The sequence below is a fragment of the Oncorhynchus keta genome, unplaced genomic scaffold (assembly GCF_023373465.1).
Source record: "Oncorhynchus keta strain PuntledgeMale-10-30-2019 unplaced genomic scaffold, Oket_V2 Un_contig_4837_pilon_pilon, whole genome shotgun sequence".
NCBI classification, from domain to species: Eukaryota; Metazoa; Chordata; class Actinopteri; order Salmoniformes; family Salmonidae; genus Oncorhynchus; species Oncorhynchus keta.
The window spans coordinates 7991-19938 of record NW_026287986.1 but is presented as its reverse complement, the minus strand read 5'-3'; the positions used below and the strand labels follow the sequence as shown (position 1 = coordinate 19938).

General features: G+C 49.7%; 1 protein-coding gene across 1 annotated transcript; it reads left to right on the top strand.

Moving 5' to 3' along the window:
* Positions 1 to 917: 917 nt before the first annotated feature.
* On the top strand, positions 918 to 11144 carry LOC118377370 (trafficking kinesin-binding protein 2-like). Its single transcript, XM_052509629.1, has 7 exons — positions 918 to 1179; positions 4746 to 4916; positions 5133 to 5437; positions 5983 to 6177; positions 7595 to 7957; positions 8421 to 8520; positions 8695 to 11144. The coding sequence occupies exons 1-7, from the start codon at positions 1130 to 1132 to the stop codon at positions 9518 to 9520; spliced, it is 2010 nt and encodes a 669-aa protein (XP_052365589.1). The 5' UTR covers positions 918 to 1129; the 3' UTR covers positions 9521 to 11144.
* Positions 11145 to 11948: the final 804 nt, after the last annotated feature.

The window sequence follows — 11948 nt, the reverse complement described above, 5'->3', positions numbered from 1 at the left end:
AGACACACACACAGAGAAGTCAGCTCAGAGAGATCCAGCTCAGAGAAGTCAGCTCAGAGAGATCCAGCTCAGAGAAGTCAGCTCAGACAGATCCAGCTCAGAGAAGTCAGCTCAGACAGATCCAGCTCAGAGAGGGCCAGCTCAGACAGATTCAGCTCAGAGAGATCCAGCTCAGAGAAGTCAGCTCAGACAGATCCAGCTCAGAGAAATCAGCTCAGACAGACACACAGAGAAGTCAGCTCAGACAGATTCAGCTCAGAGAGGGCCAGCTCAGACAGATTCAGCTCAGAGAGATTCAGCTCAGAGAGGGCCAGCTCAGACAGATTCAGCTCAGACAGATTCAGCTCAGAGAGGGCCAGCTCAGACAGATTCAGCTCAGAGAGGGCCAGCTCAGACAGATTCAGCTCAGACAGATCCAGCTCAGAGAGGGCCAGCTCAGACAGATTCAGCTCAGAGAGGGCCAGCTCAGACAGATTCAGCTCAGAGAGGGCCAGCTCAGACAGATTCAGCTCAGACAGATCCAGCTCAGAGAAGTCAGCTCAGACAGATCCAGCTCAGAGAGGGCCAGCTCAGAGAGGGCCAGCTCAGAGAGGGCCAGCTCAGAGAGGGCCAGCTCAGAGAGGGCCAGCTCAGACAGATCCAGCTCAGACAGATCCAGCTCAGAGGGGCCAGCTCAGAGAGGGCCAGCTCAGACAGATCCAGCTCAGACAGATCCAGCTCAGACAGATCCAGCTCAGACAGATCCAGCTCAGAGAGGGCCAGCTCAGACAGGGCCAGCTCAGACAGATCCAGCTCAGAGAGAGCCAGCTCAGACAGAGCCAGCTCAGAGGGGCCAGCTCAGAGAGATCCAGCTCAGAGAGGGCCAGCTCAGACAGATCCAGCTCAGACAGATCCAGCTCAGACAGATCCAGCTCAGACAGATCCAGCTCAGACAGATCCAGCTCAGACAGATCCAGCTCAGACAGATCCAGCTCATGAGCTCCATCTGCAGCAGATTGTGTGTGTATGTGTGTGTGTCAACCCTATTTATGTGTGAATATGTGTGCGTGTGCCCAATAGTGTGTGTACCTATTAATGAGTGTAAATTACTGTGTCTCAGGACTCCCTGGCAGCAGAGATTGAGGGCACCATGATGAGAGAGCTGAGTGTCGAGGACGAGGTGGCTTTCCAGGACCAGAAGTGAGTATAGAACACACACACACACAAACACACACCGACAACAACAAACACACACACCGACAACAACAAACACACACACACACCGACAACAACACACACACACACACCAACAACAACACACACACACACACACACACACACCGACAACAACAAACACACACAAACAGAAGAGCAAAAGCAATCAAAGCAGAAGCTCCCCTCTCTTCCCCTCCTCTAACTCCTCCCTCTGTTCCCCTCCTCTAACTCCCCTCCTCTCTTCCTCTTCTCTAACTCGCCTCCTCTCTTCCTCTTCTCTAACTCCACTCCTCTCTTCCTCTTCTCTAACTCCACTCCTCTCTTCCTCTTCTCTAACTCCCCTCCTCTCTTCCTCTTCTCTAAATCCCCTCCTCTCTTCCTCTTCTCTAACTCCCTCCTCTCTTCCTCTTCTCTAACTCCCCTCCTCTCTTCCCTCTAAATCCCCTCCTCTCTTCCTCTTCTCTAACTCCCCTCCTCTAAATCCCCTCCTCTCTTCCTCTTCTCTAACTCCCCTCCTCTAAATCCCCTCCTCTCTTCCTCTTCTCTAACTCCCCTCCTCTAACTCCCCTCCTCTCTCCCCTCCTCTAACTCCCCTCCTCTAATCCCCTCCTCTAACTCCCCTCCTCTAACTCCCCTCCTCTAACTCCCCTCCTCTCTTCCTCTTCTCTAACTCCCTCCTCTCTTCCTCTTCTCTAACTCCCCTCCTCTAAATCCCCTCCTCTCTCCCCTCCTCTAAATCCCCTCCTCCTCTAACTCCCCTCCTCTCTTCCTCTTCTCTAACTCCCCTCCTCTCTTCCTCTTCTCTAACTCCCCTCCTCTCTTCCTCTTCTCTAAATCCCCTCCTCTAAATCCCCTCCTCTAACTCCCCTCCTCTCTTCCCCTCCTCTAACTCCCCTCCTCTCTTCCCCTCCTCTCTTCCCCTCCTCTCTTCCCCTCCTCTCTCCCCTCCTCTCTTCCCCTCCTCTAAATCCCCTCCTCTAACTCCCCTCCTCTCTTCCCCTCCTCTAACTCCCCTCCTCTCTTCCTCTTCTCTAACTCCCCTCCTCTCTTCCCCTCCTCTAACTCCCCTCCTCTCTTCCTCTTCTCTAACTCCCCTCCTCTCTTCCCCTCCTCTCTTCCCCTCCTCTCTTCCCCTCCTCTAACTCCCCTCCTCTAACTCCCCTCCTCTAACTCCCCTCCTCTAACTCCCCTCCTCTAACTCCCCTCCTCTAACTCCCCTCCTCTCTTCCCCTCCTCTAACTCCCCTCCTCTCTTCCTCTTCTCTAACTCCCCTCCTCTCTTCCTCTTCTCTAACTCCCCTCCTCTCTTCCTCTTCTCTAACTCCCCTCCTCTCTTCCCCTTCTCTAACTCCCCTCCTCTCTTCCTCTTCTCTAACTCCCCTCCTCTCTTCCCCTCCTCTCTTCCTCTTCTCTAACTCCCCTCCTCTCTTCCTCTTCTCTAACTCCCCTCCTCTCTTCCTCTTCTCTAACTCCCCTCCTCTCTTCCTCTTCTCTAACTCCCCTCCTCTCTTCCTCTTCTCTAACTCCCCTCCTCTCTTCCTCTTCTCTAACTCCCCTCCTCTCTTCCCTTCTCTAACTCCCCTCCTCTCTTCCCCTCCTCTCTTCCTCTTCTCTAACTCCCCTCCTCTCTTCCTCTTCTCTAACTCCCCTCCTATCCTCCCCTCCTCTCTTCCTCTTCTCTAACTCCCCTCCTCTCTTCCCCTCCTCTAACTCCCCTCCTCTAACTCCCTCCTCTAACTCCCCTCCTCTAAATCCCTCCTCTAAATCCCCTCCTCTAAATCCCTCCTCTCTTCCTCTTCTCTAACTTCCTCCTCTCTTCCTCTTCTCTAACTCCCTCCTCTAAATCCCTCCTCTCTTCCCCTCCTCTAAATCCCCCCCTCCTCTAACTCCCTCCTCTTTCCTCTTCTCTAACTCCCCTCCTCTCTTCCTCTTCTCTAACTCCCCTCCTCCTCTTCCTCTTCTCTAACTCCCCTCCTCCTCTAACTCCCCTCCTCTCTTCCTCTTCTCTAACTCCCTCCTCTCTTCCCCTCCTCTCTTCCCCTCCTCTTCCCCTCCTCTCTTCCCCTCCTCTCTCCCCTCCTCTAACTCCCCTCCTCTAACTCCCCTCCTCTAACTCCCCTCCTCTAACTCCCCTCCTCTAAATCCCCTCCTCTCTTCCTCTTCTCTAACTCCCCTCCTCTCTTCCCCTCCTCTAACTCCCCTCCTCTCTTCCCCTTCTCTAACTCCCCTCCTCTCTTCCTCTCTTCCCCTCCTCTCTTCCCCTCCTCTAACTCCCCTCCTCTAACTCCCCTCCTCTAACTCCCCTCCTCTAACTCCCCTCCTCTAACTCCCCTCCTCTAACTCCCCTCCTCTAACTCCCCTCCTTCCCCTCCTCTAACTCCCCTCCTCTCTTCCTCTTCTCTAACTCCCCTCCTCTCTTTCTCTAACTCCCCTCCTCTCTTCCTCTTCTCTAACTCCCCTCCTCTCTTCCTCTTCTCTAACTCCCCTCCTCTCTTCCTCTTCTCTAACTCCCCCTCCTCTCTTCCCCTCCTCTCTTCCTCTTCTCTAACTCCCTCCTCTCTTCCTCTTCTCTAACTCCCCTCCTCTCTTCCTCTTCTCTAACTCCCCTCCTCTCTTCCTCTTCTCTAACTCCCCTCCTCTCTTCCTCTTCTCTAACTCCCCTCCTCTCTTCCTCTTCTCTAACTCCCCTCCTCTCTTCCCCTTCTCTAACTCCCCTCCTCTCTTCCCCTCCTCTCTTCCTCTTCTCTAACTCCCCTCCTCTCTTCCTCTTCTCTAACTCCCCTCCTCTCTTCCTCTTCTCTAACTCCCCTCCTCTAACTCCCCTCCTCTAACTCCCCTCCTCTAATTCCCCTCCTCTAACTCCCCTGCTCTAACTCCCCTCCTCTAACTCCCCTCCTCTAAATCCCCTCCTCTAAATCCCCTCCTCTCTTCCTCTTCTCTAAATCCCCTCCTCTCTTCCCCTCCTCTAACTCCCCTCCTCTCTTCCTCTTCTCTAACTCCCCTCCTCTCTCCCCTCCTCTCTTCCCCTCCTCTCTTCCCCTCCTCTAACTCCCCTCTAACTCCCCTCCTCTAACTCCCCTCCTCTAACTCCCCTCCTCTAACTCCCCTCCTCTAACTCCCCTCCTCTAACTCCCCTCCTCTAACTCCCCTCCTCTAACTCCCCTCCTCTAAATCCCCTCCTCTAAATCCCCTCCTCTCTTCCTCTTCTCTAACTCCCCTCCTCTCTTCCTCTTCTCTAACTCCCCTCCTCTAACTCCCCTCCTCTCTTCCTCTTCTCTAACTCCCCTCCTCTAACTCCCCTCCTCCTCTCACTCCCCTCCTCCTCTCACTCCCCTCCTCCTCTCACTCCCCTCCTCCTCTAACTCCCCTCCTCCTCTAACTCCCCTCCTCCTCTAACTCCCTCCTCCTCTAACTCCCCTCTCCTCCTCTAACTCCCCTCTCCTCCTCTAACTCCCCTCTCCTCCTCTAACTCCCCTCTCCTCCTCTAACTCCCCTCTCTTCCTCTTCTCCTCTCTTCTTCTCCTCTCTTCCTCCCTCTCTCCCCGTCCCCAGAGTTTCCCAGAAGAAGGTGTTTCAGACTGTACGCGTGGTCAACGAGTCGGTAGAGCGAGCTGCGGCGATGGCCACGCCCCCTATCCCTGGCTCAGGAGGCAGCTGCCTGGTGATGACGGCCCAGCCCTTCCTGTCCGCACAGGGGATCGACCAATCCCACGGCCGCGCCAAGTGAGTTACCCAGGTTGACCCTGATTGTTAGACCTGCAGTCTAAAGCACCCGTATTGACTGTGGTGGATTCATTGAGTCAGTGGCAACAATATGTGAGAGAATTTAAAGCATATTATTTGATATGATTTAATTCAAACTTATTTCAGTGAATTTAGAGCCTACAGAGGAGTATATTTGGGTAAGCATGTGTTTGTGTTGCGTGTTTGTCTTTGTAGTAGGGAGGAGGTCCCGCTTGGCAAGCCTGGCGCACCAGGAGGAAATGACCTCGTGTCGGCGCTGCACCGCCTCTCCCTGCGGCGGCAGAATTTCCTGTGCGAGCGGCAGTTCTTCCAGGCGGAACGCGAAAAGAAGCTGGAGGCCCTGGCTGGGGGAGTGGAATCGGATGTGGAGGGGAGTGGCTACAGCTCACCAATGAGCAGCGTCATGTCATCCTTCACCAACCTATCAGAGTTCTCGGTCTCGTCCAGCTGTTTTAAGACCTTCCTGCCTGAGAAGCTGCAGATTGTCAAGCCCATGGAGGGTAATGGATATGTTCATGCTTTATAAGTGTAGTCATGATAATGGGCGCGTTCCAGGCTGTGCGATAAGCAGCCCCGCTGCACAAATTTACCAGTGATTGAATGCCACATCATCTTTTGCAGTCAAGCATCAGATTTCAGTATGTTAGGCTGCGTTTAGACAGGCAGCGCAAATCTGATCTTTTTGTCATGATTTTATCAGAGGTGATTGGTCAATAGACCAATACCTGATGTGAAAAGATCTGATGTGATTGGACAAAAGCCCAATTGGTGAGAAAAAGATCAGAATTGGGCTGTCTGTCTAAACACACCCTTAGAGATGTGGTTACTGAATGTAGGTGGCCTGGAATGCAGCCAAAAGCTATGATATCTATCCAGGAGTTATTCCTGACCCAATATCTATGATGTCTATATTATCATATCTGAATACCAGTTTGAACCCACTTGGTCACATTATGACATCTGTCAACTGTAACACTCCTAATTGTCATCTGTGAGTAACGCATTTGACGCCTGATCCCTAACCTTTAACCTCTGACCCCTCTAGGCTCTCTGACTCTGCACCACTGGCAGCAGCTGGCCATGCCCCACCTGGGCACCATCCTGGACCCCCACCCGGGCGTGGTCACCAAGGGCTTTCGGCCCCTCCCCCATGATGCTCTCGCCGACACCGTCTACCGCCTCACCGACCTGGAGGAAGACGAAGAGGGAGGCGACGAAGAACAGAAATATGACATGAGAGGTACTTTTATTCACTATGTACATTTCACAATTGATACATACATACATACATACATACATACATACATACATACATACATACATACATACATACATACATAGTGGGGCAAAAAAGTATTTAGTCAGCCACCAATTGTGCAAGTTCTCCCACTTAAAAATATGAGAGAGGCCTGTAATTTTCATCATAGGTACACTTCAACTATGACAGACAAAATGAGGGAAAAAAATCCAGAAAATCACATTGTAGGATTTTTAATGATATTATTTGCAAATTATGGTGGAAAATAAGTATTTGGTCACCTACAAACAAGCAAGATTTCTGGCTCTCACAGACCTGTAACTTCTTCTTTAAGAGGCTCCTCTGTCCTCCACTCGTTACTTGTATTAATGGCACCTGTTTGAACTTGTTATAAGTATAAAAGACACCTGTCCTGTCCTTTAAGTAATTAATGCAAATTAATTACTTAAAAATCATACAATGTGATTTTCTGGATTTTTGATTTAGATTCCGTCTCTCACAGTTGAAGTGTGCTATGATACAAATTACAGACCTCTACATGCTTTGTAAGTAGGAAAACCTGCAGTGTATCAAATACTTGTTCTCCCCACTGTATGTATGTATATATATAAAAATATATATTTTTTAAATCTATATATATATATATATATATAGATAGATAGATAGATAGATAGATAGATAGATAGATAGATAGATAGATAGATAGATAGATAGATAGATAGATAGATAGTAAATGACTGACTGGGTATTATATATATATATATATATATAGATATATATATATATATATATATAGATAGATAGATATATAGATAGATCTCTCCTATTGTAAATGACTGACTGGGTATTATATATATATATATATAGATAGATATATATAGATATATCTCTCCTATTGTAAATGACTGACTGGGTATTATATATATATATATATAGATAGATCTCTCCTATTGTAAATGACTGACTGGGTATTATATATATATATATATATATATATAGATAGATCTCTCCTATTGTAAATGACTGACTGGGTATTATATATATATATATATAGATAGATATTGAAATGAGATATATAGATAGATAGATAGATAGATCTCTCCTATTGTAAATGACTGATGGGATAGATAGATAGATAGATATGATGAGATTTTATATATATAGATAGATGACTGATTTTATATATATAGATCTCTCCTATTGTAAATGACTGACTGGGTATTATATATATATATATAGATAGATCTCTCCTATTGTAAATGACTGACTGGGTATTATATATATATATATAAAATGTGCTACATATGTCTTATTAATATAATTATGAAAATATTTTTTTGTAAACGATTGATTTAAAATAATTTATCAGTCTCACTAACAAAGGTTTGGGACTTTTCAGGAAACCGAGTGAAGGAAGGGACAGACGCCTGGGAGAAGAAGGGAGAGGAGGAGGAACGAGGGATCACCTTCAAGGTGCAGTACTCATCAACACCGGAGGAGAACAGGGAAAGGATTAGGGAGCGTTTGCTGTTGAACGGGCCACCGGTGTCTCCCATTTCTCCTGTTTTCGTACCAGTACCAGGCTCTCCACAGCTCCCTCTAATCCCGATCACCTGTGACCTCCCTATGACCTCTAATTCCCCCTGTGACATCATCAGTGTCCCGTCCCTCTTGGCTCTGCCCGCCAGTGTAACGTCCATGGCTCCTGTCCAATCCCAGAGCCTGACTGTCACCAGTCTTACTACTACAACGTCCTCGTCAGGTAAGTTTAAAAAACATTTAACATTAAAAGTTTAACGTTAAAGCTGGAATCCTTAATGCTGGAACAGTCATGTGTGCATACATTCTAATGGTGAAACAGCCATGCTCTACCAACTGTGCTACAGAAGGACCGTGTCCGTTAGCGATATTATATTAAACCACCAAATAAGTTATTTTAATCAACGGAGACTGTTTTTCCCCTCTGACATAATGGTCCTCGCCGTAGAAGAGCACAATTAGTTTCACCATGGTGACCGACGCTCCTCAGCCCAGCAACAATAACCATAACAACGTGGTGGAGCAGCCAGTGGTTTCCCCTTTACTACGGATTACATCATTTAAACAATCATTTGTGTACAAATGTGTCAATATTTCTTCCCCAAGATAAGAAACTGTAAAGGGTCGTTATTGGAAGCCGTTGGTCTGTGATGGAATGTTTGAATGGTTGTTTTTTGTCTCTTCAGTTTATAACCCGGGGAAATGTCAGAGTTCAACGTCTTCCACCTACACCTTTACAACCTGCCGCATCCTGCACCCCTCTGACATCACCCAGGTCACCTCCAGGTACACACACACACACACACACACACACACACACACACACACACACACACACACACACACACACACACACACACACACACACACGACTATGAAGGTGATTGGTGTTGTGTGTTTGTGCTGTAGTGTTTATGACATGGCTGTGTGGGGTAACATTGTCTTGTCTCTCTCTCTCAGTTCCCACTGTCAGTCTTCTGTCTCAGAGTACACTCCCAGCTCCATGAGGACAGGCCCCAGCACCCCGGTGACTCCCTGCAGGCTGAGTTTGGGGGTGGACTCCTTCCCCCCTCGCCGTCCCTCCGCCCCCTGTGGCCTGGCCAAGCTGGTCCTGGAGAGGGGCATCTCTGCTTCTCTCTCCACCGCCGATGCCCCCCCTCCCTCTCACCTTAAAGCCCCACTCCCCCAGCGTCTCCTCCCCAGCACGCCCCCCAACTCCCCGTCCCACTCGCCGACCCCCTCGCCTGTGCCCTTTGAGTCCCGTGCCCCGGCGCCAGCCACCTGTGACAACTTCCTGGCGTCGCGTCCGGCTGAGCTCTTCCTCCAGGACGTGTATGGGCTGAAGTTTGGCCGCACCCATCGCCCCAACCTCCCCAGCCCCGACCCCGCCTCACATAGCTTCAGCCACGGCCCCAGAATCAAATCCAAAGCCAAGCCCGACCCCATCAATGTAAACTTAGTCGAGAGGCTACGCCGGCTGGGATTGGTCAAGGTTCCCCAGGGGGTGGAGCCGTTGTCAGAGGGCCTGGTGCGTCAGGACTCGGCCACCTTCCTAGCCACAGGCGGAGGCAGCCTATTGGACGGCCTGCGGCGGAACCAGAGCCTCCCCGCTATGAGTGGAGTGACGCGGGGAAGCCCCTCCCACCATCTGGGCCAGGCCCCACCTCAACCACCCACCTCCCTAGCCATCGACCCGCCCCTCTGGGGCAACCTGAAGGGGCAGCGCTCTGTCCGCTCTAGGCCCGCCTCCACCTCCCATGCCCCACCCCCTTCACTCAAACCATGAAGAAGTTACGACACTACAGGGAGACAGGGTTTGGAGGGGAGCCAGAACTGAACAGTAGCATTTGGGCCCCACACCCTCTCTCCTCTTTCCCCCCTCCATCCCTCCCTGCCTTGCTCTTTCTCCACATCTCTTTTTGACTGATATTCGGTGAAGAAAAGGGCAACAAGTTGGGGAAAAAGTCCCTCTCCTATTTTATAAATTCTTTTTAAAAGCACAATATTGTTAAAAATGGAAATGTGCATTAATGCCACGGTGTATATGGCATTTTAAAAGCCTTAGATTGCCTGCAAAGGGATTTATTAGCTGTTCCTAGCCTTGCCTGCCTTCCCCCTCCAGCCCTCTAGGAGCGCTGGAGGTAGACGTTCTCCCTGCTCTCTTCTGCTCTGCCCCTGCTACAGTAGTTATTCATCTGTGAGGCTCTGGATGCTCAAATAGATGGGAAGATGACCGAGGGGATAAGTAAGTTGATGAGGGCTTGAGAATGTTAGAGGGATGGGGAAGAAGAGGTAAAAAGGGGAAGTGGCAGAATGTGACTTTGGTGTCAAGGAGAGGAAGAACAAGCAAGAGAAAGAGATGAGGGAGAGGGAGACGAGGAGGACATGAGGGGGGATGAGAGAAGAGCAGTGTAAAGAGAAAGAGATGAGGGAGACGAGGAGGACAGAGATGAGGGGGGATGAGAGAAGAGCAGTGTAAAGAGAAAGAGATGAGAGAGAGGGAGACGAGGAGGACATGAGGGGGGATGAGAGAAGAGCAGTGTAAAGAAAAAGACATGATAGAGAGGGAGACGAGGAGGACAGAGATGAGGGGGGATGAGAGAAGAGCAGTGTAAAGAGAAAGAGATGAGAGAGAGGGAGACGAGGGAGGACAGAGATGAGGGGGATGAGAGAAGAGCAGTGTAAAGAGAAAGAGATGAGAGAGAGGGAGACGAGGAGGACAGAGATGAGGGGGGATGAGAGAAGAGCAGTGTAAAGAGAAAGAGATGAGAGAGAGGGAAACGAGGAGGACAGAGATGAGGGGGGATGAGAGAAGAGCAGTGTAAAGAGAAAGAGATGAGGGGGATGAGAGAAGAGCAGTGTAAAGAGAAAGAGATGAGGGAGACGAGGAGGACAGAGATGAGGGGGGGATGAGAGAAGAGCAGTGTAAAGAGAAAGAGATGAGAGAGAGGGAGACGAGGAGGACATGAGGGGGATGAGAGAAGAGCAGTGTAAAGAAAAAGACATGATAGAGAGGGAGGGGAGGACAGAGATGAGGGGGGATGAGAGAAGAGCAGTGTAAAGAGAAAGAGATGAGAGAGAGGGAGACGAGGAGGACAGAGATGAGGGGGGATGAGAGAAGAGCAGTGTAAAGAGAAAGAGATGAGAGGGAGACGAGGAGGACAGAGATGAGGGGGGATGAGAGAAGAGCAGTGTAAAGAGAAAGAGATGAGAGAGAGGGAAACGAGGAGGACAGAGATGAGGGGGGATGAGAGAAGAGCAGTGTAAAGAGAAAGAGATGAGGGGGGATGAGAGAAGAGCAGTGTAAAGAGAAAGAGATGAGGGAGACGAGGAGGACAGAGATGAGGGGGGGATGAGAGAAGAGAAGTGTAAAGAGAAAGAGATGAGAGAGAGGGAGACGAGGAGGACATGAGGGGATGAGAGAAGAGCAGTGTAAAGAAAAAGACATGATAGAGAGGAGACGAGGAGGACAGAGATGAGGGGGATGAGAGAAGAGCAGTGTAAAGGGAGATGAGAGAGAGGGAGACGAGGAGGACAGAGATGAGGGGGGATGAGAGAAGAGCAGTGTAAAGAGAAAGAGATGAGAGAGAGGGAAACGAGGAGGACAGAGATGAGGGGGGATGAGAGAAGAGCAGTGTAAAGAGAAAGAGATGAGGGGGGATGAGAGAAGAGCAGTGTAAAGAGAAAGAGATGAGGGAGACGAGGAGGACAGAGATGAGGGGGATGAGAGAAGAGAAGTGTAAAGAGAAAGAGATGAGAGAGAGGGAGACGAGGAGGACAGAGATGAGGGGGGATGAGAGAAGAGCAGTGTAAAGAGAGGGCTTGAGCCTCCAGAGCCTCAATGTCTAGGGGCTTGTTGTTCTGTAGTTCGAATAGCTTTCTAAAGTTCATTTTTAAAAGCAGTAGTGTAGTTTTTCATGTGCATATACGCTAGCTAGACTCGCTACGCCCCTTAGCTTCTCTTAGGAACCAGGCTGGTGCCCATGCACCTTACTACTGCCAGCCCGTTGCTAGGGAACTACAATCTAGCCTTTCCAGTGTTACTACTAATACAATTATCCTTTTGCTTTGCTGTCGTCAGGGGCAACTCTCTCTGTGCATTGTAATAGGCTACAACCAGTCTCTGAAATGCATGGTATGTCCTGAAAACGACACACTTCTTTGCCTACAGGTCCCAGCATGCACCTGGCCCTCTGGGGGTGGGTAGGACCCAG